This window comes from Dromaius novaehollandiae, chromosome 13 (genome assembly GCF_036370855.1).
Source record: "Dromaius novaehollandiae isolate bDroNov1 chromosome 13, bDroNov1.hap1, whole genome shotgun sequence".
NCBI classification, from domain to species: Eukaryota; Metazoa; Chordata; class Aves; order Casuariiformes; family Dromaiidae; genus Dromaius; species Dromaius novaehollandiae.
Genome location: NC_088110.1, coordinates 1477605 through 1502346, shown reverse-complemented (window position 1 = coordinate 1502346; position 24742 = coordinate 1477605). Strand labels below are relative to the sequence as shown.

Genomic DNA, 24742 nt, shown 5'->3' with positions numbered 1-24742 from the left:
GTTTCTGTTAGTTGTGTGTTGTTTCTTACGCTTCTCCCTTAGCATCCAATACTGGGCAAGGCCTTTGGGTATGATCCAAAATGGCTATTCTTGTGAAGTAGTGTGGGTAGAGCTGAGCTGCCCCAAATGCACTTAGGAAGGACTGGTTTTCTGTGTGGATTACTCAGAAAGGGGATCAGCATATCTGTGCTGAGTGAGAGGTGTCCTGGGAACTGGAAAAAGGAAAGTCAGGTGGAAACAGCAAAGGTAAAAATTGAGCAATGCAGGTGATGTTTTCCATTTATATATTTTGGTTAAGAAAAGGTTAGTTAGCTGCCTGTCCTTACAAAGCCATAACATGCTTTTCACCCTGCCGTTTCTGAGGGTTCTGTTTCAGTAGCCTTGGTCCACCGGTGACAAATGTGGCCTCTTTTTCTCTGTCCTTGCAGACCAGAATGTCAAGCTTTGGGTTTGACTGTTCTTGTGGATGCTCGTCGCTGTTCACCAGTTCCTGCTCTCTTCAAGGCATTCAACATACTGCAGGTGAGCCTTTAGCTTGGTCAAAGGAGCACTAGTTTCTTTGGCTTGTTGTCTTAGTTGGACGTTACTTCTCCATCTGCCAGTTATATCTCCATCTGCCACCTGGCTTTCAGTTGTCTTTGGGAGGTGGAGTTATGCATCCAACCCCATTGTGGGAATGTGACCTGGACTTGCCAGGCTGCAAACAAGACAAAAAACCCAAGCAAGTCTCAGTTAGGAGTGAGCCCTTCCCCACCTTCAGATTTTCTTCTGTTACTGCTGGTAAGAGCCCCATACCCAAGTCTAAATGCTGTCCATGATAATGTGCTTGGAGATGTCGTCCACTGCACTGGGAAACTGTGTGAAATATGCAGGACTCATTGCCCACTACAGAGATGAAAGGTAGAGGAGAAAAAAGGCAGAGAGGGAGGAGGACTGCTTGTCATACCAGGTGGAAAAGCACATGCAGCTGTTGATGTGAATGTCAGTGAACGATTGGAATCGGACATGCCTTAACTCTATATTGCTTCAGGTCAAAGGCTTTCATGTCAGTCACTTGGAAAGCAAGTGGGTTGTGCTGCCGCTGGTCCCAGATTGCTTCCATCTGCTGCTATTAGAAAGCCAAAGGAAATGCTGGGTTGTAGCTATGACTAATCTTGTTTAAGCAGGTGTTCCTTTAAATCAGAACTTAGGTCTCTCAGGACTCAAACTCTGCAAACTGGAACAGGGCAATATTTTAATGAGGCTGGTGTCTGTGTGGTTTATGTGCTTCAGTGACACATCTGAGAATTGGGGATGAGTCAGAGGTCTGCCCTCCTCTTTCCCAGGCTGGGTGGAGCTGTGAACTGTATCAGTGCGCTCATTCTCTGTGGTGAAGGAGTAATCTGGTGCCCTGCCCAGTGCTGCAGAGGTAACAAGCATCTTCTATTTTATGCCATGGCAGTGAGTTTGCCAAAGCTTTTAAATGTTTTGCTGCCCGTGTAGGTTGCATGGCCGTGTCTTAGCGGGATGATTTAGAAATCAGCAACATGTTGAGACATGGTGCTGTTGGACCACAAACGAGTCCCAAGTGTCATACAGCATGGCAGGAATAAAGCCATTCTAGCCTTAAGTTTCCTACCCTCTGGAGGACAGGGAGGGGGGAAAAGCTTTCTGCACTGCCTGTGTAAGATTTTGCTGGGATGCCTTTTTGGCTCTGAGCAGCTCATTATCAGGGTAATGCAACAGTTAGTTAACAGGGGATAATGTACTTGAAGAGAGTGTGCATTGCTGGAGTTGAATATATGTTCCAGGTAACAGTAACTGACAGAGGCTAACCACTCTGCTTGTCGTTTTTTGGTCCTTACCCTGTCTCCTGCGCAGACTCCATAAACAAGATCTGTTCAGGTAGCTTATTATCTGGTTATTGCACAGGGATAATCCCTTGGCTCCTCTGAGCTTTTTGGAGATCCTTGGCATTTACCTCTGATTTACCTCTGTGATCCCACCACAGTGCTGTCATCTGCTCTGAAATGAGGACAGAGAAATTTAGAAAACTGATCATGACTATAGCTAGGCAAAATAGGCTTTCTAAAACACAGCAAGATTTGCTGGCCGGTGGGTACAGAAGCATTCTCAGTATGTTTTACTTGCAAGGTCTTTTGGTTACAGGACAGACCATCTCCTTGGGGTCCTTTCTGAAATCCCTGACACATCTTCCAGTATCTCTTGATCTCTGGCAGACTGTCTCTGCAGCTCATCTCTCTGCTGTTCTGCTCTCTCCATGAACAAGATTTAAATTACATGGCTTTTTTGAAGCCTGCGCTGGAAGTGTTGGTGAAATCTGTTAAACGTTGAGATCCAGTGTTGCTCGTTCAGTTTTGAAGGGACATTTTCCTCTTGACTCCACAATGAAGTACACTTCCAACAGTGACTAAGAATGGATCAGATGACCTAATGCAAAGTCCTTTCCTGTCTGCAGTTCCCAGATCTGTTAACCCTAGATCCTCTCTGGGAAGTGAAGATCTTGATCCCACAGGTCTCTGCATTGAAATCTGTCAGTCTGAGGAAATAATTCTGCTTTTCCACCTTTCAGGAATGAATGCATGAACAGAATTTAAGTGCTAATAGACAACTTCTGGTGCTTGCAGCTAGCTTTCCCTGTACCACTGGGAGACCGTGTTGCTCATTTAGAGACACCTAGTGAACTGGTGGCAGTTTCTTATCCCCTCTGCCTCAGAGCGGGAAGAGTTGGGTTCTGCAAGACTTTCTTCCATCCTTTTTAAGAATGTGGGTAGAGGGGCACTGCTGGAAATCTCTGTCTGTCCCAGACAGTGCTGGGAGTAGAGGCAGGAGAGGCAGAATGAAGTACTACAGCAGAACTAGCTCAGGAAGGAGCAGGAGAAACTCTGGCAGCTTTGTATGGAGATGAAGGGAAATGTGGAGCGTGTACGTGCTGCAAGAACAGATCATGCTTGTTCCTGTGGGAAGCTGCATAATGAGCAGGGATTTGTGCAGAGGTAAATGGTGCTGAGAGATTTCATCACAGGCTGTCACCAGATAGCTCAGTGCTCCAGGAGCTGTGAAGCCTGCTCAGAAGAAATTTGTTTTTCAGCAGTGCTGGGCCAAACTCTTGGTCAGTGAGCAGGCTGGGCACTGATAGTGGAATGTGTGGGCTGGACTTCAGCAAACAAATGCCTGCAGGATTTTCCCCTGCCCGAGTTTTCATAGAGCAAGATTCTAGTTTGTTTTGCATGCCAGTGCAAATGCTTAATCCTGTAATCTGCTGCATCTGCATGTTGGATTGAGAAGGGAAAAGTGTGCTATGAAGACAGAGATACACTAGCAGTTCAAAGCAGAAAGCTTCTTTATAAGCCTTGCTGTTCAAGAGGTATATTTCCATGTTCTGCTATAGGAGAAGTACAGAAGACCTTGGCCTGATTTTAAAGACCAGGGACATCCCACTACTCGATTAGTAGTGCTCACTTTAAATGAGGCTGAGTGTGTTTTTTGGGGTCTACCATGTCTGCGTGGACATTCTTGGCAGACCTTGCTTCAAATTGTGCCAGGGTTGTTAAGTCTGGCCATGGGCTTTCATCTGGGTCAGGAGACCAGAAGATGGTTTGAAGCTTCTGCCCGAGAAAGATAGAAGAAAGTACCTAATTTTCTTACTGAAGAATAATAATAAAAAGACAAGTATTCACCCTGCTGCTTTCTGAGCTCCTGTTGATGCCCCTTTATCCTATGCTGTCTACATTGGGTCTGTCTGGAGAGATGGGGAGCTCACTTGGATGTGTGGGGCTCTGTTTCTTTGCTTTTAGATAACTGGCCTTGTTAGCAAAAGGTAGTAAGAGAGTGTGTGAAAAGCTTCAGCAAGTTTCCGGGGATAGCATCCAGCTGCCTCCGGCTCTGCCTGCCTCCTGCAGCTTACTTGTGACCTGCTTTAGTTCACTTGGATGGATCCAGCAGGGCTAGATAAGACTGACTTCTCTTCTACAGTTTACAGAAAAAATATGGTGGAAAATACTTAGTTGCTTTGGAAATACTTCTTTCTCTTGGGTTAGAAAACCTTGAACTTTTCCCCTGACAGCTTTATTTGTGAATGGTTTTTCAGACTGTTTTCGATAGTAACAAAGGTTTGGCCCTTGTTGTAACCTTGTGTTACACCTTTATCAATGCCTCACTCAAATTGCTCCATTTGTACATCTCATGACTCTGTTGGAATAGAAGAGGGATTGTGAAAAAAGGAATTTATTAAATATTCAGTGCCATGACCTGTCTTGAAAGTGTGGCTAGTCTTTATCCCTCAGTACTTTCCAGCGGACAAATTCAGAGCTGCTGATACAGCTATAATTTCTCTCCTTCCTCTCTCCAGATGCACTTTAGTATTTACCTAACCCAGCATAATTATGTAATACATTCTTTTTGGCCTTTTGATCAGTATTCAAATAACATTGAATGTGTGAATAATTTGTTTTGAAGAAACAAATTTATTTCAGATTTGAGAAGACTGAGCGACCTCTTACTGTTTTGGAAAGTGTTTCAGTTGGGGTTTTTTCTTGCCCATTCAGAAGGATCCTTTTTTAGCATTAGCTGAGAGAAACATCTTCTCCTTTGCTCCGAAATCTCTCCTGCTGCTTTCACTTGTAGAGTTGTGTCTCCTTGTATTGGCATTGTTTCTTAATTGCTATACTTGTCGCTCTGTCAGGTTAGGTGGCTCAGTCTCTGCTGGGTAGTAGGTACTTACCTCCATACTTTGACTCTGCTGCTCATATCTGATATTAAACCTTAAATGATGTTGGAGCATTTATTTTAACAGAGCTCTCACGTCGCCATGGCTTGTTGCATGGCAGGTTCCTTACAGCTGAAGCAATACCAAATAGGATTTGTTGCTTGGCGGTTTTGTTTCCAAGATCTTTGCAGACGCAAAGACTTTCCTATGACATTTAGATGGGATGGCTCTCGTTTAACCGTGTGGAATGACAACTTACATAGACGTTCTCCTTGCTATCCAGATCCAGGCATCATGTCTTTAATGAGATCCTCTCTCTCCATAGTATGGATCTTTCTGCTACTTTTCCCTGTTCCTGCTGTCGCTCTCTGTGCCTGTTTCTCACTTCCCTGTAGAGTGCTTCTATAATTGGAGAACTGCTCCTGGATCACAGAGTTTGAACTACAGCTGCCAGACGTCCCTTGTATTTGGAATTTCTGTCGGTTAGACACTAGCAACAGGATGCGACTCCTTGATTGTGAGTTGGCAGTAAGTAAAGACAAGACGACGTTTTTGGCACTGTGGGAAATAAACTTCCTTTCAGTTAGGAGGAGTGTCCAGGAAATTATCAGGAAAAAAATGGACGTTGAGCATGGTTCACTGTTTGTTTGTTTTTTTTTTTTTTCCTGAGACATTTCCCTCTGTAGAGGGCAGCATTTTTTTAGTACAGCCAAGACCTGGCCTCTTCATTGCTTCCTTAAATACTACAAGACTAATTGATCTGAAACAGATTACCCTTAGGACATAGCATTGGTGCTCTGTGGAATGGCCTTCCCTGTAGCTGGTGACTGCCTTCCAGGCTGTGCAAATACCTTTGAAGAATAAATTGCAATTTCTTGCACCGAATTAAAATGAATGGTACATTCTCCTTAGCATGCCAGGCAGCTAGGTAATGGATTTGTACTCTGTTCTGCCATAGGACATGGACCCTCATTGTATTCATGGAGTCTTGCTTCTGGTTGAAAGAGACCTCACTTTTCGGATGGAGAAGCCAACAGCAGGACAGGTAATAGAACCGTTTGTCCAGAGGCTGCTGGGGAGCTGCTGATGCCCTGTATTTAACTCTGAACAGTGACTTCTCTGTACGCTGATGTATGTTTATTCTCACATGAAATCTGTGTAGTTGTGCTCTGTATTTTACAGCTGTGGTCTCTTATGGGTATAGTATTCATGGGGCTGTAAAGTTTATGCGAGCTGAACATATCTCAGTAATGCTGTGCTTCTTTGTTGCTGAGTCCTTCACTAACATGTGTTCCACAAATACGTCAATCTACTGGAGTCTCTGTCCTAAGGCACAGGGTTCTTGTGGGTGGGTGAATGAACAGCTGTGCTGAGGAGTCCTACCAAATTAACAGTAATTAAAATGCTTTTCATGCTCTCCTATTAGTAGGGGGAAAATCCTTGCTCAGGAAGAGGTCACATTATGCTAAATTGTGGACGCTATTCTGTGAAGGTACTTGTTGCTTCCTAGGCTTTTGCATACCCCACATGCTGCTTCTCCTCATAGCTACTGCTATAAGTTGCTGAGAGACTTCTGCAAAAGGGGAAGAGGAGGTGTGTGTGTGTGTGGAGTTGTCTTTGCAGCTAAAATGTCTGGAAGGGTTAGTAGAAGGTGCTAATGGGGGAGAGAAAAGCATTGCAACCCACTTAACATCGACACTTGAGTTTAATCTGCCCTGGTATCCCACAGCTATAAAAGAAACATAGGCTTTCAGCCACAGCCACTTCTGACTTGTCTGTGGTGAGTGAACAGAGCATCAGACTCCGCATGTTAGTCATCTCCTTCTGCTTGAAGAAAGTTAAGAGCTACAAGAGTGGACTGAAAGTCCGTGCCAACTGAAGCCCTGTTGACTTCAGAGAGGCCTCCCTTTTGACTTCTGTGCATGAAAACATTGTCAATAGCATCGTGTTTCCTTTGGAGGAGAAGGCTGTGTGCGTGATGTGCTGCCCTAAAAGGCTAATGGATAACAAATGCCGTTAGTCCATTTCCTCCTTGCTCCCATGTGAAAGAATTTGAAGTGAGAAAGAGCTGTGTGCAGGAACATGTTCGTGCAGGGAGAGGTACAGGAGACACTATTTAAAAACACTGAACAAATCCAAAGTGCGTAGGAGGGAACAGAGCAAAGACTAATAAAGACATGGGCATGCGGGAGGAATTGGAAGCAACAGCTCCATTTCATAAGGAAGTAGAAACTTAGCGATGTGTGTAGAGTTAAATGTCTGCACCTTAGTTCTAGGTGCCAGGATTGGCTTCCGTGTGCTTTCAGGAACACCTGTCTGTTTCTCTGGTGGGTATAAAATGTTCTGTTGAGATTCTGCAGCTCCACAGAAGGAAAGTAACTGTGTCAAGATCTGGGAAACATTTGCGAGCAAACAGCCACTGTGATGATTGGAGAGCTGAGGATGGGGCAGAGGCTGTTCTGTTAGAATGTTTTTCCAGGAAAAACAGGGAAGCTGGGTGCTGGCTTTAATTTCTCAAACTCTCCAAACCAGTGTGAATTGCAGCACAATGTGTGAGCATATGAGGGAGTTGTTCTGCTTATACTAGGAGGTATTTGCTCTAGAGTAGTCTGACTGCTGCCAGACTTGTATCACAGATGTTTCACTTGGTGAAACAGCATGTTGGATCTTGAATTCCCTCAGGGTTCGCCCACTGAACTGTACAGCAAGCTGCTCTGAAACCAAGCTGATTTTTCCTTCATATTGCAGATATATACCAAGTGTGTGCCTTGTTTCTATGCAGTGTTAATGGAAAAGAAATGCTATGTTTTGTTAACCTTCCTCTCCTCCTTGCCACTCCTCAGTGCTCTTTCTCTAATGCAAATGTGCTTTTATTCTTCCCATTCCTGTGCAGTTTGAACTACTCACCTCCATGAAGTCTCTCCATAAGCATATAGACAGTTCACAGCTGCCTCTAGAACTGGATGGGACCTTCCCTTACTGCCACCAGGACTGGTTAAGCTTCCGCATGGTAAGTGGGATGTGCTGCACCTGTTAATTGCCTCTTTGGGGCTGTCATGTGTTCCCAGGTATCTGAGAGAAGAAATGACGTGGTAACTGAATTGAGGCAAGAGAGAGGAGTCCATGAACAGTTAAATCCACGAGCATTGTAAGACAAAGTGATAGTTTTTGTAACAGCCATGTATATGGGTGAGAGTGTCTGTTATCAAAAGGACAATAATATTTTCTTCATAAAATGGATACACCCTGTGCCCTGTCAGCATGACTGCAGAACTGTAACTTTAGTTCTTAACTCATCTGCTTAAAATGCATAAATTCAGATTTGACCATATTTTGAAGGGAAGAAGGAAACAGGTTGTTTTGTTTGTAGTGTGCAGTGGTACTTCTCTTCAGGTGTACTTAGAGGCTTAAGGGTGGAATGCTTCTTATGCTAATCTCAGCAGAATATGCTAGTATCATGTTGCCATTAAACTAACAGTCAAGCACTCAAGAATAATAAAAATGGCTAGACTGCTGGTTTTGGAGCAGGTTCCCCAGAGTAAGCCAAGAGCTCCTTAGTGAAAACTGCAATCCTGGCAGGTATGAAGCTTTGAAGTTGCTGATAATCTGGTCAGATACTTCTAGGAACTTTTCTTTCCTCCCTGACTTTTATTTCAGGTATTTATCAAAACTGTCATTAAATTTGAACTCTTTAGAAGGCATTTAAACTAAAAATTCAGAGAAGAGGGTTCAGCCCAGTGAAGCATTTTATTTCTCTGAGAGCTGGCCTTGTGGGGCTAGGAAACAAAAGCTTCCCCGTACAGATTTCCTTCAGTGAGAAGCAGGACCAAGATAATAGTGGGAGGCAATACCAGCAATCCTTCCCCCTGTTGTCTGGTTACTCTGAGTATGCCTTACTACCATGATCTTGTATGACCTTTGTGCTTTTCTCCAGGAGGTTTGTGGGTCAAGAGAGCTACAATGAACCTTACCTAGCTGTGGATTAGAGGCAGGCCAAGATGCAGGGAGGCTGACCACTGTGTGGGAATGTTTGAGCTGGCCCAGGCTGAGCCTCAGGAATAGAGGGGTTGCAACTGCAACACCAGCCACAACTTATAAAAAAAGGTGATGCTGGCAAAGGGTGCTGCAGTCACCCATGCAGCGCGCACTGGTGATCTGTGGCAGGACTATTGTAGGTGGTGCTGGCTATGCAGCAGGATATATGCAGACTGCCAGAAATTATAGAAGTAGTATCTGTGGCCCCGGTACCCAGCTATGTATGCTCGTGCTGTGGAGGGAGCATTAGCCCCAGGTTCGTGTGGTTATTGAATCTTTGAAAGCCATGTTGAGACATGATTTGGCACGCTGAGACTAGAAGGGATTAAATCTCAGTAAATCTGCACACAAATCAGCTGTCTTCACGTTGCATTAGACTTGCTCACCCTTGTGGATGAGAGAACCATCACTTCTGCTTCCAAAAGGTTTTGTCTTCTTTCAGCTCTGATCTCACTGCCCAAAGTGGTACACAAATAACACTGATAATGTCACCACGTTTTTGGTGGCAAGCTTCAGCAGTTAAGTTTAGCATGTGCACAGTGTTAACTCTTCTTTCCCTACTCATTTTAGAATCTGGTTTTAAAACTCAAGTCTGAAAGAAATCCTATGAACTCCTGCTGATGCAGTAGAGATATAGAAGCCTAATTGAGGTGCCTAATTGAGGTGCCTAGGATAGGATGTGAGACTTAGGTTAATCTGGCAGTGTGGAAGCAGAAAAGTTTTGCAAGAGGATATGGGTTAGTTTTCTGGACAGACTCAAGAGAAGCTTGAGAGCTGAGATACTCAGTCTGTGCACAGAGATTGTTCTTGAAGGAAACAGAGCAGGATATCAGACTACCTCTTGTTCCTGTGTCTTACATTTTAGCATGCAAAATGTTACCAGAGGAAGGTAGCACAGAGATCAATGTATATGGGTTGCCCATTTTTTATGATGCACTGTATGTGATAATGACTCACGTGCTTAGCTGCTTTAGATCTACCGCTATGTGGCAAACAACATTTATTTCCTGTCTCAGTGATCTCACCTACATCCTGCCCACTCATCTGTCCCCACTGGGGCTGTTCCAACATTCCAGACTGGGAACAGCTTCAAACAGCTGATTTTTTTTTTTTTTTTTTTTTAAGAGAGCCTGCTTTGGAATAGCCGTTTGTCCCTCCTCTGATTTCAGTGACTAGAGGGTGGCATCTGACATTCCTTAGGCTTAAACTGGTGACTTTTCTAAAGAATAGTCTCCTCAACCCCTGTGACATGCTTGTTAGTTCCCAGTAGAGAGAAGGGATTTCAAATTTGTCAGTAATTTAAGGTGTTTAGTTCTAATTGTGGAAGCCTGCCAGATTCCTAACCTTTAATTTACACTACTGTTAATATGAAGAGGAATGGTTTAAAGTATGAAAATTCCAAGTACTTGTTCTGAAGTTTGTTCCTCCAAAATGCAGCCATCATAATTTATCTTAGCGGAAAGTTATAAGAAGTACTAATAGTAGAAGAATGTGGGTCTCAAGTGTACTGATTTCCTTTCTCTAAAGTATGGCTCAGACATCCTGTGAGTATGCAGTTTTGTAAGGTCTGTATAGAGGCCTTAGTGCAGAGTGATGCATTTGAAGCCTCTTATGGCTGATAGGCCTCTTATGGCTGATACAGCCTTGCAGGATGGTATAAGTGAACCCTTGGGTTAATGTGTTTGATCCTCTCTTGATATCTGTCCTTTTAAGCTTCTGCAAGCTGAAAAGACAGCTTTCTCTTCAGCCTTGAGACAATAAACTCTGCCTTGATCCTTTCCTCTTGTAGAAGCTGGAGCATTTGCTACAAGGATGCCAAGGTGCTTGTGCCTTCCTCCACGGGGCCATTTCTAATGTGGAATCTGGAAGATTACCAGAAAGAGCTGAGGTAAGCATCTCTGTCAGATGTGGGCCTAAGACAGAAGAGAGAAGGGGGCTGGATAGCTGCAGAAAAAACGTGTCTTTGTATTTGAAAGCTGGTCAGTCTGAGCGCTGTGCGTCACTGCAGAGGTGTCAGGGAAGCAAGGCTAGTAGAACCCAATCCAAACAAAGCGAGAGCATTGTAGAGCCCATTGGCAGTAAAAGCTCGTTCTCTGATCACTCAAAGTCATCCCAAGAGACCTCCTCTCGACCTGTGAAAGACTTCACAGAAAAAAAAGAGGGAAAAAGAGAAGGGATGGGAAAGATGAGTAATAAATAGAGACAAAATGGCATTAGTAGGAAATGGAAACACCAAAGAGAGCCAACAGCTGAGTTCATGGCCAGGCAGGAGTGAGGGCAAAGCACAGAAAACTAGCTCAGCTGTTTCTTCTCTTGCCCTACACGAAAGCTGTCTGTAATCAGGTTTCTGAGGATATGCCAGCATAGAATAGAATTGCATTTTTAGCTGTGTCAGGGAAAGATGTTTGCATAATGAGGATTCGATCATTTTTCTTTCCAAGGAGCACTGATCTACATTAACCTCAGGGGTTATAAGTAGAAATTACCTTAGGGAAGGCACTAGACTTACAAAAGTGTGTCTTCTTTCCTCCCCTGCCTCTGCTGGCCTGGCTGAAGAACCTGTTGCAGAAAGAGGGGAAGTGAGTTTCCTGCTAATACTGATTTTAGTGAAGAAGAAAAACACTGTGGTGCACAAATCTTTCCCAGTTTGCTTTACGAGAGAGTGAAGGAGAGAGAAAGATCGGTAAATGAGAACAGATATTTGTTCTCCTTCTGCCACTAAGCCATTCGATTAACTGAGCCAATCAGATTGAGGGGCAAGGCAAGATTATGCTGTGCTGGAAGGATGAACGTAAAGCAGACACCTTTTAATTACAGCAGTTGCTTGTTGCCAGGATTCATGATCATGGAGGCTGATGGCTAAAACTCAAAAACCTCCTGTCTGAAACAAACAATAGAGGTGTCTGTACAAGAGCCTGTGCTTTCTGACACCATAAAAATGTGCAGGATGAAAGCCAGGCTCTCTGACGTGCAGTTCTGCAGATGTCCCAGGCACCACGTAGATGTGGCTCTGCAATTGCTGCTTTCTGTTAACAAAAGCAAAATGCATCTTTAAGGTGTGTGTGAGGCAGTAGCTGACTACATCAGTCTGTTCCTCTCTGTGGCTCAGGTTCTCTTTGGGCATATCTGAAAGAAATTCTGCAATTCTTATCTTCTGATTATCCAGGCTTCCTTAGCAGCGCCACAGCTCCGTAGCTGGAACCAGCTTTGGTGGCTCTGGTACTGAGCAGCCACCTCAGGCCCTGCTGTACGAGGTTAGCTTGAACGGTGTAGAATAAAGTTAGGTGACAGCATAGTCAGTGTTCACAAGGTCAAGGCTGTGCTGTGGTGCCCAGGTTGCAAAAGTTTGGAAGGGGACAAGAAGAGGGAGAGTATCGAGAACCATTCAGTGTTCTTGCAGTAGGTTATGTCTCCTCTTTTTGAGAAGCTGCTGTGGTAGGAAATTGCTGCCAGCTCTGCATTGAGTGTCCCAGCAGTAAAACAATGGAAGATGCCACAGTGGCCTCTCTGGGCCTTTCTGCATGCATGTGTATATCCATGAACCCTTCATGTGCACCTTGTCCCACAGCTTGGAGCCCTTCAGGTCCAGGTTCTAAGAATCAATAGGAGCTAGCTGTGAGTGGAAAGCAAGGCGGGAAAGCTTATTCCTGCTTTGCCCAGCAAATGGAGTGTGGACAGCAACAGGAATTGAGTTTCAGATGTATACTGCTTGGGAAAGTATCAAGAGCATAAGGAATGCTGTCTATCGCTTTGGGCTTGGCTGGCTTGAGAGAACCAGCCGTGGGAACCGACCTCCTTCTTTCTTAGGGTAGGCCAGGGGGAATGGGCTGAGACGTGGTTTGTGTGTGTTTTGGGTTGGGCATGGGTTTTTGCTTGTACCCTCATTGCCTGTACACTGCAGTAACCGCTTGTTTCATTCTTGCAATCCCTCCAGGAGGCAGCTGTTCTGCTGAGGAGTTACAGGCAGTTGATGAAGAACGTTCTCGAAGATACACGGCTGGTCAAGCTGCAGCTAGAGGGTGGAGCACTCCTGGCCAGACTGAGGAAGGAGGAGTCTTGTGTCACCCTCACCCATGACTACAGGTAAGCCCTGAGAGAGTGGGGAAGGAGGAGACAGAGATGAGCAACCAGCAGGCACTGCAGGAGAACCCTTCCTTGGTGCCAGCTAGAGAACAGTTTCATGTAGTAAGGCCTTTGCTGAAAACAGCAAAGATGAAAAATGCATAATGAATTTTACTCTTAACTTCCTTGCTGCATCTTTCCGGGTCCAAAAACTTGTCCTTTCCTGACTGGGTGAATTCTCTTAGATGGTTGTGTGACTTCCTTTTCCAAGCCAAATCAGACTCATGCTCTGTAGTGAGGAGAAGGCTGGATATTTTGTGCACCTCTAAGACATAAGCCTTAATTGACGATGCCAGTGATGAATGTTTAGGGGAGAGACATTATCACTGTGTGATTTAACACGGCAATCCTTTTGTAAGGCATTTCCCAAAGACCTTAACTAAGAGGAATACTTTTTGGCTTTAGCAGGCTCTGATCTCCATGGCATTGGTGCGGTTTGCAAAAATATTCACTGCCTTTTTGCAGAATTGATACGAGAAGCTGGGACTGGGAGAGGCCATCTCTTCGAAATTCCTGGGGTGTTGCACAATTCATGTTTGTACTGTTAAACACCTGAAGCTTATCAGCGTGTGAAGGCCTCTGTGCTATGTGCTGTGCAAACACAAGGCAGAAAGACAATCTTTGCACCCAGGAGCTTCCAGCCTGAGTGTCAGGTGAATGCTGGCATGTGGATACAGACGGGGGCATAGGAGGTGACAGGGTAGCATGGAATGACTCCATGTATCCGCAGCCTTGCTCTAGCTAAACTTTCTATTCCATCTCAAGCTGAAAGGTTTTAAAAGAGGGAATGAGGAGAAGGTAAGAAAAAAAAGCTTTCAGAATTATCTCACCCAGATACAGGAAACAGTACAACATTTCTCTGAAAGTTCAACAAATGGTTGACAGTACAAATTGCCATTTGTCACTTGGAGACAGGGGTTGGCATGTCAGTGGTGAGTGAGAGAAGGGGAGGATGGGGGTAGACCATGTAACAGTTTCCTGTCCCTGCTTGCTCTGCCTCCTGTCATCGGCTCTGGCAGGTCATGTGGACACAGTTCTGTATCCACATGCGTGCACACTTCTGCTGAAGTACTCTTCTGAATGCAATTTTGGGCAGAATTAGTAAAATACAGCCTTTTCACCCCAGTATGATGTGAGAAGCATAAATGGTGCTCTTTTGTTGTTATTTTTTCATTTGCTTGTTTAGACTCTAAAAGCAGTATGGTCTACAAACAACAAGCAGCTTCAGAATTTTAGGAGAATAGGGAGAATGCTATGCTTTTTGTGTTTTGTTTTGTTTTTGAGTTAAACCTGTGTTCTTGTGCAGGAAAATGATTGACTTTGAAACCCGATCTGGCAGAGCCCTTAAGGAAAATCCACTGCTTTGGTTGCTTTAGCGAGAACAGGGATGGGGGACACATACAATGCTTTGATTACACGGTGTTTGAGTGCATGCTAAGGCTGTGTAGCATGTTTTCTGTTTAATTCAATTTGTGCAGGTTATATTCCTTGCCTGACAGTATGAATGGAGAATATATGGTAGGGGGTCAGATATATGAGGCGCTACCCAACCTGAGAAGCAAAACAAATATAAAATGAGACTATTATTCCTCTTCCAGCCTTGGAGCAGTTGGAGAAATGAAAACCCACACAGTGTTTTAAATAAGGAAATACCTGCTTGTCTTATAACTCAGATGTAAGGTAGAGGACTAAAGAAGTTTACTCTCCACTGTTCCAAGATCCTTTCAGATGGGAGCAAGCTCTATCACTTGACCAGAGAACTCTTTATAAGGCACTGTTGTTTTTAGATTCCCCATTGCTCTGCACTTGCTTGTTTAGCTCTTTTTCTCCGAATTGGTGTGCAGATATTAGAGGTGCTGGGCTTTGTTAACCCTGTAAAGGTTTGGGCTTATGTCCATGTTTTTGAAGGCTTCTGTGATGCCTAGGATCAAAGCAGGGTGGTAAAAAAAATATTGTAGTTAGCTTCAAGACTAACATGGAGTAGCTGTTGATGTACATGGGTCCAAGGCTAGATTTTTTGCTGGTGACATGTGAAAACAGAGTACAAGTGGTTGCATCTGTGCACTCAACAGGACTGGTTGTGTTGCTTTTCTGAACTTTGAATTGTAAACTTTTGATCAATGCTGAACATTCTTTAATCCCATTCTCCTGGCCCAGTACTTGAAATTAAATTATTTACAGAAGAGGGCAAATTGTTTAATCCTTCAGAGCCTCGTTTTGGTTCTTGAATTAATCACATTTTGCATCATTTTAGTTGTTTCTGTCTTGAGGTGCAAAAGCCTGAGAAAAGCAGAGAGTTATGACTGCCAAGACCTGTTAAGTCTGGAGTTGAGAGGCCAGCTGTGAACTGTCAAAGTGTGCAAGCATTGCATAGTAGCAGAGATGAGAATTGTAACATCATGAGTTTTCTGGACTCTTAACTCCAGGTAACTAAAATATGCCAACCAGAGGTGTGGGGCTAAAGTTAGATTTTTTTTTTTTAAGAGGCATAAAGAGAATAGGTCCAGCTGCACCATCACTGTGGGATTAAACAAGCAAGAGACTTACTTGCTTCTTTTGCAGAGCATATATTCTGCCAACTTCTCAACTTAACTTTCTTGCTAGTTTGTAGCTTGACATGGCAAAATGAAAAATGTGAAATAGTAAGAATAGAGACAGACAAATCCACCTGAAAACATGTAATCAATGCTTGACTGCAAGTTAGAGATATGTATGCTAAAATAGGCAAGGAAGTAGGCTTGTGCTCTCTGGAGTCAGATGTTATCTGCCAAATACCTTTCAGGAGCACATAGCAAACAAGACTTGCTTTAGTCATTCTTTAGTAATGAAACTTCTCCCTCGGGGGTTAGTTTTGGCATCTTTCCCCCTTCTGCCCTCCTAGAGAGCCAAGACGCCCTTTGGAGTGTTTTGTGACACAGAGCAGTGGGATCTCACTGCTGCTGAGGCCTGACCCAGGCCTTGGAGGGATTTGCTGAGCTAGAGGCATGCCTCCTTTCCTGCAGAAATTGATTTCATCCCATCGCAGATGTGGTCATGCAGGAACATGCAGCAGGGATGTGTTGTGGTACATCTGTTTGTTTCTCTGACAGATGATTTAAGAGCCTCTGGGAGTCCCTGCTGGTAAAGGAGAGATGCTGTAGTGGCCTTTCTAGTGCGCCACAGCAGTGGCTTTTGCTGGTAACTCTATTTTCTCTCTGTTTCCCAGCATGAGCTGACCAGGAGTCTCTCTACTCTCTTCCCCACCACCATAAAAGATAGCCCTGCCCATCAGCTGCCAGTCCACACAGGGAAAAGCAGACCCGTCCAAGCAATTTTGTTGGATCTCAGCCAGTTTCCCAGCTCACTAGAGTCTTACCAGGTACTCCAGCATGCAGTGACCAGCATGAGCTGTGGGAGAGGCTGAACTTCCGCGCTTGCAACTGAGATTACACCTTCTGTCCTTGGGTAGAGCTGAGTGCATGTGTAGTTGGTACCAGCTCACTGCATATGTGTATGCCAAGCTGAACTCCTTGGGAGCTAACAAGGAGTTTTGTTACCAAAATAGGAGGCCTGCAGACAGCCTGTAACAGGGAATCAGCTAAGGGGATGTGGCATGCTCAGCTTGTCCCACACCACTCTCCTAACCCTGAAAGACCAGGCTGAATCTGGCCTAGAGCTGGTGTGGGTGTTAGTGCTGATGAGCTAGTATTTTTGTGGCGCCTCCTTAAGTGCTGTAATGACAGCTTCAGCACAGACTGGTCGTCTAAAAGTGCAGGTGGACTGCTAAAGCCATCATTGCCACTTCTTTATTGCTAGTGGATCTGAATGAGTTTAAACCCAGCACATTTGCTGTCACACCATCTGTTGCACTGAAGGCTCCATGCTTCTCCAGGCCTGTCAGTACAGAAATTGAAAGCTTGCAGGTTTTCCTCTTCTGGCCTTTCTGGTGATTGAAATGAAGAGCTATTAGCCTAGCTGAAACTCCTGTTGGTAAGTGTGGAAAAATGCCATGGAGAGATCCATCACTTTAATTTTTGCGCTTTTGGACAGGAAGTCTTTGTCTCATTCTTTTCCATATGTTATATAAAAGTAGTCTGGCAGGTATATCTTTGGCTTCTGGATATCTGGTGTATTGATCAACCAGCTTGTAGCTTGGGGGCAACTCACTAAGCCAGTTGTGAAAGGTGTACTAATGCCTTGCTTATTTTGTGGTGGATTTAGAAGACTTCTTCAACTTCATTTCTGTCATAAGCCTTGAGAAGCAGGCAGAAGCCAGGCAGCAGCAGTGTGAGCTCTTACTAAAGAAACAGTAGTGTGGGGGCCAGGCAGCAAGACAGAGACACTTTTAACCTTGTCTTTAGCGAAACATTTCCCACTGCTTTTCTCACTATCGCTGCTCTGCCAGCATAGCCAAAAGCTGGGGGTGCTTGCCTAGACAAGGTGCCCAGTGATGGCTTTTGTCATCTAGATATGCTCTGAGTCAGAAGCAGAGTAAAGAAAATACAAACATTTTATATTAATATAAAGGTGCATTATGCTAGTGGAGCCAGAATACAGCTGGTGCATGCCCGGCTTACATCGTGTTCTGCCTGTCGGCATACAAGACAGCCGCAAGACTAGATGGGAGGGCTGGAAAGAGAGAAGCCTCAGATGGCGAAAGAATTACCAGGCTGGGTGCACAACATGGAACCAGAAAAAAAAATCTCTTCCCCTACCTCCTCATCTGAAAAGAATTTGTGCTGCAAACTGTGAATAAGCAGCTTATAAATAGATGGAGGAGCAAATTCTCCTTTTGTTAGCAGAAGGCAGTACAGTCTCTGTACTTTGAGGGTGGAGTGGCTAGGGCCAAGAGCTGGTTTTGTGAGCTGGCTATTTTTAGAGTGGCTTGGTGATCTGCTTGGAAGTCCTGGGTGGGGACCTGAGCTGAGCAGAGGTAATGGGCAGTGCAGAGCAGACTTCCCTGAGCAACAGGTTGCCAGGTTCCCAAAGGAGAGAGAGTGGTGAGCCAAGAGCCTGACTTGATTACAACAACAGAGGCTGAATTTACAGCTAACATATTACGCTGTACTTTTGCCTGCCCACAAAGGATTCTGGGCCATGGCTAATGGGACCTCTTTAACCTGTACTGAAGCGTACATAATCAGAGCACAGCTTGCTCACTCAAGTAAGGCTGTCCCTGGGTAGTCCGGGCACTGTTTGGTCTCCAGCCCCTGTGTTTACTTGGTTGCCCTGCGTGATCTGGTTGTGGAAAAGCCGTGCGGTAGGTACTGCCCCCCAGCCACAGTGCAGAGTCTGCAGAGTGATATCAATGAAAGGAAGCTATGAAATTTAGGCAGATTCAAAGTTCAGAGAAGATTTTTGCGTTTGTTAGGACATAAGTAACAGCTGGAACATCTCTCCAAGAGATGTGATGGAATCTCTGTCACTTAAGGCCTTCAAAATTAAGACCTAGATGTTTTTCCACTCTCGGTACCAGAGTGCAGCTGTATGTTGTGCTGTGAGCAACATCACTGCAGATGAGCAGAATGGTCTTTCCACTGTGAACGTTTGATAGCTGCATTGGTGGTGCTGGCAACAAAAGGGAATTAAATCATCTGAGACAGTCAGAAGACCATCTGCTTTCTGTATAACATGGACTCCTCTCTACCCCCACTTCCATCTGCAGTATCAAGGAACTAGATCTGCTTGAAGTTATTTAAGCTCTGGCCAATTAATTTAGGGATCTCTGCTGTCGATGAAGCAGTGTGGTATATCTGTGTTGCTGTAGGACTTGCAAGACTCCTGTTAGTAGCAACTCATGCTCCAAGACAGTTTAAAGGTACGTGTCACTCTGCAAAGTGGTGTATGAGCAACTTCCAGCAGAAGTAAACCTTGACAGGGTGCGAAGTGTCAGGAGCTCCAGGAGGGCCTGCGCAGGCACTGCATTAGCACCATCTGGAGCTGTGTCTGTCTGCCGTAGAGGCAGGAAGACTGAGGTGGCCATCCAAAATGTGAGACGAGTTGGGGGTGAGGGAAGGTGGTGTCTGGTGTTTCGGTCCCAGTTTGGGGAGGCTCAGTGGGATAGCATTCTGGGGTTGAAAGGCAGAAGGTGTGCACCTGCTAGATGACGGCTGCTGCCATATATTGGTGGTCACAGCCAGGCGAACCGCATTTGGGTAATTCTCACCGAAGGTGATACTGTCTTTTTCCATCTCACTTCTGCTTTAGAGGTGTGTTTGTTTCTCTCTGTGCAGTGCCCAGTGCGATGGTTGCTGCTCTGTATGTTTGCATGCGCTTCAGAAGAAGGCAATGCTCGTGTCCCTCTCAGTGCTGAGATGCACTTATCAATGCCAGGCTGGTATGTCTCTCCTGGCATCTTCATCTTTTGGTTCAGACAAACTCTTACTATTGCTTGAAGTGAGGTGAAAAACTGCTCTTAAATGCTGGTCTCAGAGTTTGGCAGCTTTCTTGTACGAGACGCCTCTGGGCTGTCGCTGGTGACACAGAAGATGCTGACAAACACTAAACCTTTGGCCCTTAGCAGTGCTGGGGTGGTAGTGCTCTTCCATTTCTTATTTGGTTGTGTCAGGCAGAGGGAGGAGCGCACAGTGACATTTCTATCCAAACACATACTGTGGTGCTTGGTATTCATCTTCTTTACAGTCTAACCTGTTCCCTGTATTTGCGTGGTGGTTTTAGCCTGGTGAGAAGCACTTACACTCGCATTAAACAAACCTTGTTGCTCTGCTCATAAAGGAGTCTGGAGCCGTCGTTGTTCTGAGTGTGTGAAGTGCTATGTGGAGCCAGTTGTGGCATTTGCAGAGAGGTGAAAGATTGCGGAGATCTTTATAGGTAAGTTTTCATTGTTCTTCAGGGCTTTTCATGAGATGACCCCCCTTAGCTCCCCTTCTACTGTTTACTCTCTTCTGTCTATATCCTAAGTCTTCTTGGGTTCAGAGGGAATTTGCCCAAAGGACTTCTGTCTTGCTTGTTCTTGTTTGCGATCTTCATGCTAACAGGGTGTTAGGTACTTAATGACACTGTGTGTTTTAACTGTTTAAAAATAGTGTGGAAAAAATTGCAATAAGTTTCCAGTATAGGATGTTAGCTGAGCCATCTGATGTTCCTGGCTCAGCCTCAGACTGTCCCACCAGCGATGTTTTTTATCTGGTGGAGCTGGGGTAGATGTTTCTAATGCTGCGGTGGTTAATAGCACAGTTAGTGCTGTTACCTGTATCATAGAGATGGGGAGTGTGTAAAAGGAGGGCGTATCAGGGAAACAGGTGTGTGGCTTTAAATGACAACGCGTATAGACTTAACCAGGGCATCTTGAAACCATGGCAATACTAACTCCAGGAACACAGCTGTCACACTTGTGTGGCCAGCTAGATAACAAGTATATAAATGAATAGGTTAATGTAAATGGCATGAGATTTGAGGGTAGAGAGCTTTTTACAGCTGATAGAAAACCACAGTTTGACGCTTGGTGCTCCCAGAGCAGTGTTGCCACGTCCTCTCTCAAGCTCTGCTTTGGAGTGAGCTTTCCCCATAAGTAGGCTATTTCTTGGTTTAGGGTGTCTATTTTTCTTCTCTTTTTCTTCCGGTCAGTTTTAGAGAGCTTACTGGGATGTAAAATCAACTGAAGTCTGAGCAGAGCTTTATTTTAACTGAATGCAGGTCAGGTGGGCAAAGGAATCTGAGGCTGCAGTTTGGGACAGGACTTGGACCCTTGTTTAAGCATATGCTTCAATCCCATTGCTTTTAAAGAGACTTCAGAATATACTTCTGCTAAAAAAAATGTTTAAGTAAACTGTGCTTCTGTAGAGAATTCTCTAAGCAATTACGTATTAATTGGTTGGCGTCGTTCCCAGTAAATGTGCTTGACAGATAACCCAGTGAGGAGGGCTTCAGTCAGGTCTGTGGACTTAGCCAGAAATACTGTTCCCATCATGAACTGCAGGTATCCCACAAGCAGCCCCAAACTTGGTATTTGACCTCTGTGCCTTTCTAGGGACACTCTGGTATTCTAAAAACTGTATCCAACTGCTCAAGTGCTTTTATAAGGTAAATAAAACCACTGTGGCTATTTGTGTGCAGCAGCTGGCGAGTAATCACAGTTTATTTAGCAGAACCTGCATTAGCTTCACCATGGCTTTTTCAGATGATAACCTCAGCTGAATGCAAACTTTCAGCTTGAAGAACAGGAAGGTGCATTTGAGGTTGGCCTCCTTTTATGGGATTGTTACAGATGTGGCAATCATGTTGCTACTGAAATGCATTAATGACCAGGAGAATCTCTAGTGCATTTATGTTCTAGCAAAACAGTCCTAAGGCACTTCCCCTGCAATTCTGCAAGGATTTCTGCCTGAAAGATAGTCCAGGATGTATAAATGATTGCAGTCCAGGTGTCAGCACAAGTAAATTGGACTAATGTCAGAACATGCCTTTAAATCTCTTAGTTGCCAGATCCTGCTCCTTTTCTACCAAAACCTATAGAGACATCCACTAGGGAAGTTCAACACCAGGAGCAGAGGACTAGATGATGCTGATGTTGTAGCATCTGGCTATGTTTCTTCTAAATTACGGAAGGATTAGGGATATCTGGTTTGCCTGTGCAAGTTAGCTAGAGTAAACTTGCTTAAGCACTGTCAAATATGCAAACAAAGGGCAGTATGTCTTGTGTTCCTTCCATCCTTGGACTTTCGCCGTTTTAAAAATTGACCAGGGTCAGTCAGAGGATGTGCTCTGCTTTTAGCACTGTCTTTATTTCTGCTCCTCTTGCTGTTGGTTAGAAGAGTTTTATTCCTTTTCTCCAGCTAGAGACCTCTTCAGTGGCTATGTATTTTCATACACAAGTCAGGCATTTTGCTTTGAAAACTGAAGTGTAACTCTCCAAGGCTAGTGTTCTGAAGGATGGGTTCAGACAGAAATAGTCTTTTTTTCTCTCTAAATTATAGGTTTAAAATTACCCTAACGTTATACAACAGTTGGGCACTTCTCCAGAAAGCTGAAGACATTTGGAACCTTTTCCACTGAATTGATAATTGCCCAATGAAAACAGGATTTGGGGAAACATAAACTGACATCAAGCTACTCCTTTTTGCTATAAATTATATTGACTCTGCACTATTGCAAAATTGCTTTGAATGATTTGACCATGGAAGAATGTAGTGAAAGACTTCCTACCGCACTCACATGTGCGGGGAAATTTCAATGCATCCAAACAAATCCAGGCTTAGACAAAACTTTCCACTGGCTTCAGACAACTCCCTGCTTTTCTTCCTCAGAGTTGCACAGGCCACTGTCAAAATCTCTTCAAGGCGATTAACCATGTGTTTCACTTTGTGTAGCTGGTTACAAGCCACTTTTTCTTCTCCAGCCAAGTTTTCAATATTTGTTTTGTTTACTCCAAGCTGCCTTGAAAGCAATCAAGGGCAAGAATGAAAAGCTTTTAAGTCTGTCTCTGAAAAAGAAAGATTTGTTTGTACAAGCTATAATTATCCTGTGGAACTCACTGTTGCAAGACATCATCGAGTTTATTAGTATACTAGAAATGACTTAGGATGGACATCTGTAGATAGGTGAACAGATGTATACAGGGTTGGGAGAACACACTTGGGCACTTCCAGTTCTCACAAGAAATCTCCATTGGGCGCTGTTTAAGTGAATTGAAAAAAACAAGCTTTCCCATGGACTGTGAGGGATTTCTTTGTTTGGTTCAGTTTGCCTACCTACTTGGGTGAAAGGGGTTATATTTTCCTCTGTGTAAGGCAGTAAAAGATGAATGTTGGTCAGCGAGTCTGTCTGGCCAGTAAAACTGAACGCTCAAGAGCTGACAACGTATGAATGGGTTCCCTTGGAGATGCAACAGGAGACCAACAACTAGATGTGAAGGTTTTAATGAATGCCAGCCAGGCGAGGCAGGACATGTGAAAAGTGCAGGGCTTGTGTCTTGAAACAAAGGAGTGAGGTGCTGGGATGCTGGAGGAACTCAGATGAGGATGAAGGACACACCTGCAGTTCCTCTGGGGCTCTGAACCTCAGGGAGCCTTTTGGAAACGTTTCTTCTGGGTGGCTTGTGTGCGGTCACTCAGCAAACTGTTGGCAGAAGCAGGAGAAGGGGCGGCTTTAGGGTGTTGTATTGTGTCTCGATGAGTGTATCGGTAGGCTGCTGCAAGCATTCACAGACAACAAAATGACTTAAATTGCAAGACTAAGGGATTTTCAACAATGATACGTTGCCTAAACAGCCCAAGTCCTCCAATTTACAAATGAAGACAAGAGCTGATTTCCAGCCCTATTACTTGAGAGGAATTCTCTATCCAGTTCCTGTTGATAGTGCAGACTTCCAGTGCATCTTGGACTCTGACTTTCTGGAAATTTAAGATGTCTCTGTGGATCTGAAAAGCAGAGGTTTCCTTGTGTGCATTCGGTAACAGAATGCTCTCTCATTTTTAATATCATTGACTCAGCTGAGGTAAGGGGAAGATGACTGTGTATCCCTAGATCTGTGAGCACATGTGTGGCTGTCACATATTTGCCAGGACATCAATTGTATCAGATGGCTCAGAGGACTGAGTGCTTACTTTTAAACTTGAAGCTGTATCTTGGTTCTTCCCTATCCCTTTTTGCAAATACAAGGGAGGCTTGCCCTTAATGGCATCTTCAGGGTCTGAAGAGCCAACAATTTGATGTACTTCCTCCTCTAGTGCCAAGGCATATGTCTGGAACCAGGACAGCAGTGTCTTGTGGGAAGGATTTTTTCAATCCTTCATCTCACCAGCAAGCCACTCATCCAAATCTTTTCTCTTCATTTAAGGCTGTCTCCTTGGGCTCTATCGATGGGCCAGCAGTTGTATTTTATTGCTGCCTTTTTGAACCTTACTTTCCCCAGAGTGGTTTGCTGGTCATGAGGCCAGTACTGATCTCAGTTGTGCTCCAAGATGACCTGTCTTATCCGTGAGGCTCAGAGATGGCACATGTGAATTAACCTCTACCCAGTGAGCTGTTAATTCCACGTATTTCCATTAAAAAAAAAAACTTTGTTAATTAATAGCTTCCTCTCCCTGTACCTTAAGGGTGTTTTCCATAGTTGCAGAGCTGTCTTCAGAAGAACCTTATGTTTCATGACTATGGGAAACATGCTGTCTGCTGCATGGGATTCTGTAGTACTTACAGCCTCCCAGCCCAGGTTGTGACTGACTTCTGTCAAGGAGAATTGCTTGAAGCCTGTGAGGGGAGAGCAGGACAGTTGGAGTCCTATTTCCTCTATCAGGTATGGGAAGGAGTGGAGTGGGGCTCCCTTTCCCTGTATCAGCTTACATACATTGCTAGGTCAGCCAACAGAAGAGCTGGAACTCTTGTTTCAAGTTACTGCATTGTCAGATTACCGTCTTGCAATACCTTGTTAAATATTGATATTGTGCATTCTTTCCTTTTCATGGCTTTGGGTGTGCATAAGAACTTCCTCTGCAGAAAAATGTAGCAGGAAACTACCCTATTGATGTGTGTTATCAAAAAAGTAGCATCAACACCAAATTAATTTCTCTGGAAGCTCAGAGAAAAGATGGAAAAATCTTTCATCTCATGAGTGAACAATTGCAAATGTTTGCATCTAGCAGCCTGTAACATGTAAAGTTGTAGGTGCTTGCTTGTCTGTGCCATTGGCAAGGGAAGAATTTGGTATATACATCTGCTTTCCTCAGTAAAAGAGAGCATTTTAGCCAGCAGGGACTTCAGACCCATGAGAGTAGTACCTAAGGGTGTCTGCCTGTCTAGCAATCAGTGCCAGAGCCATATTCAGAAACTGGGATCTGACAAATATTCTCTGTTGTACAAAAACCAACAGCATTCATGTTGTTGCCAAGCATAACTTTAAGAGGTCTTCTGAACTGTTTCTCATTAGCTTTCCTAGCTATG

The 24742-nt window shown here is 44.4% G+C and overlaps 1 protein-coding gene across 2 annotated transcripts in view; it reads left to right on the top strand.

The window, feature by feature from the left end:
• Positions 1 to 24742, top strand: part of PLEKHG4 (pleckstrin homology and RhoGEF domain containing G4) — a 101576-nt gene that overhangs the window by 41017 nt on the left and 35817 nt on the right. For both annotated transcript variants that reach the window (XM_064519337.1, XM_064519338.1), the window contains exons 6-10: positions 429 to 522; positions 5667 to 5753; positions 7602 to 7718; positions 10533 to 10631; positions 12678 to 12826. In XM_064519337.1, coding sequence (XP_064375407.1) covers positions 429 to 522; positions 5667 to 5753; positions 7602 to 7718; positions 10533 to 10631; positions 12678 to 12826 — 546 coding nt within the window. The remainder of the gene's footprint in view (positions 1 to 428; positions 523 to 5666; positions 5754 to 7601; positions 7719 to 10532; positions 10632 to 12677; positions 12827 to 24742) is intronic.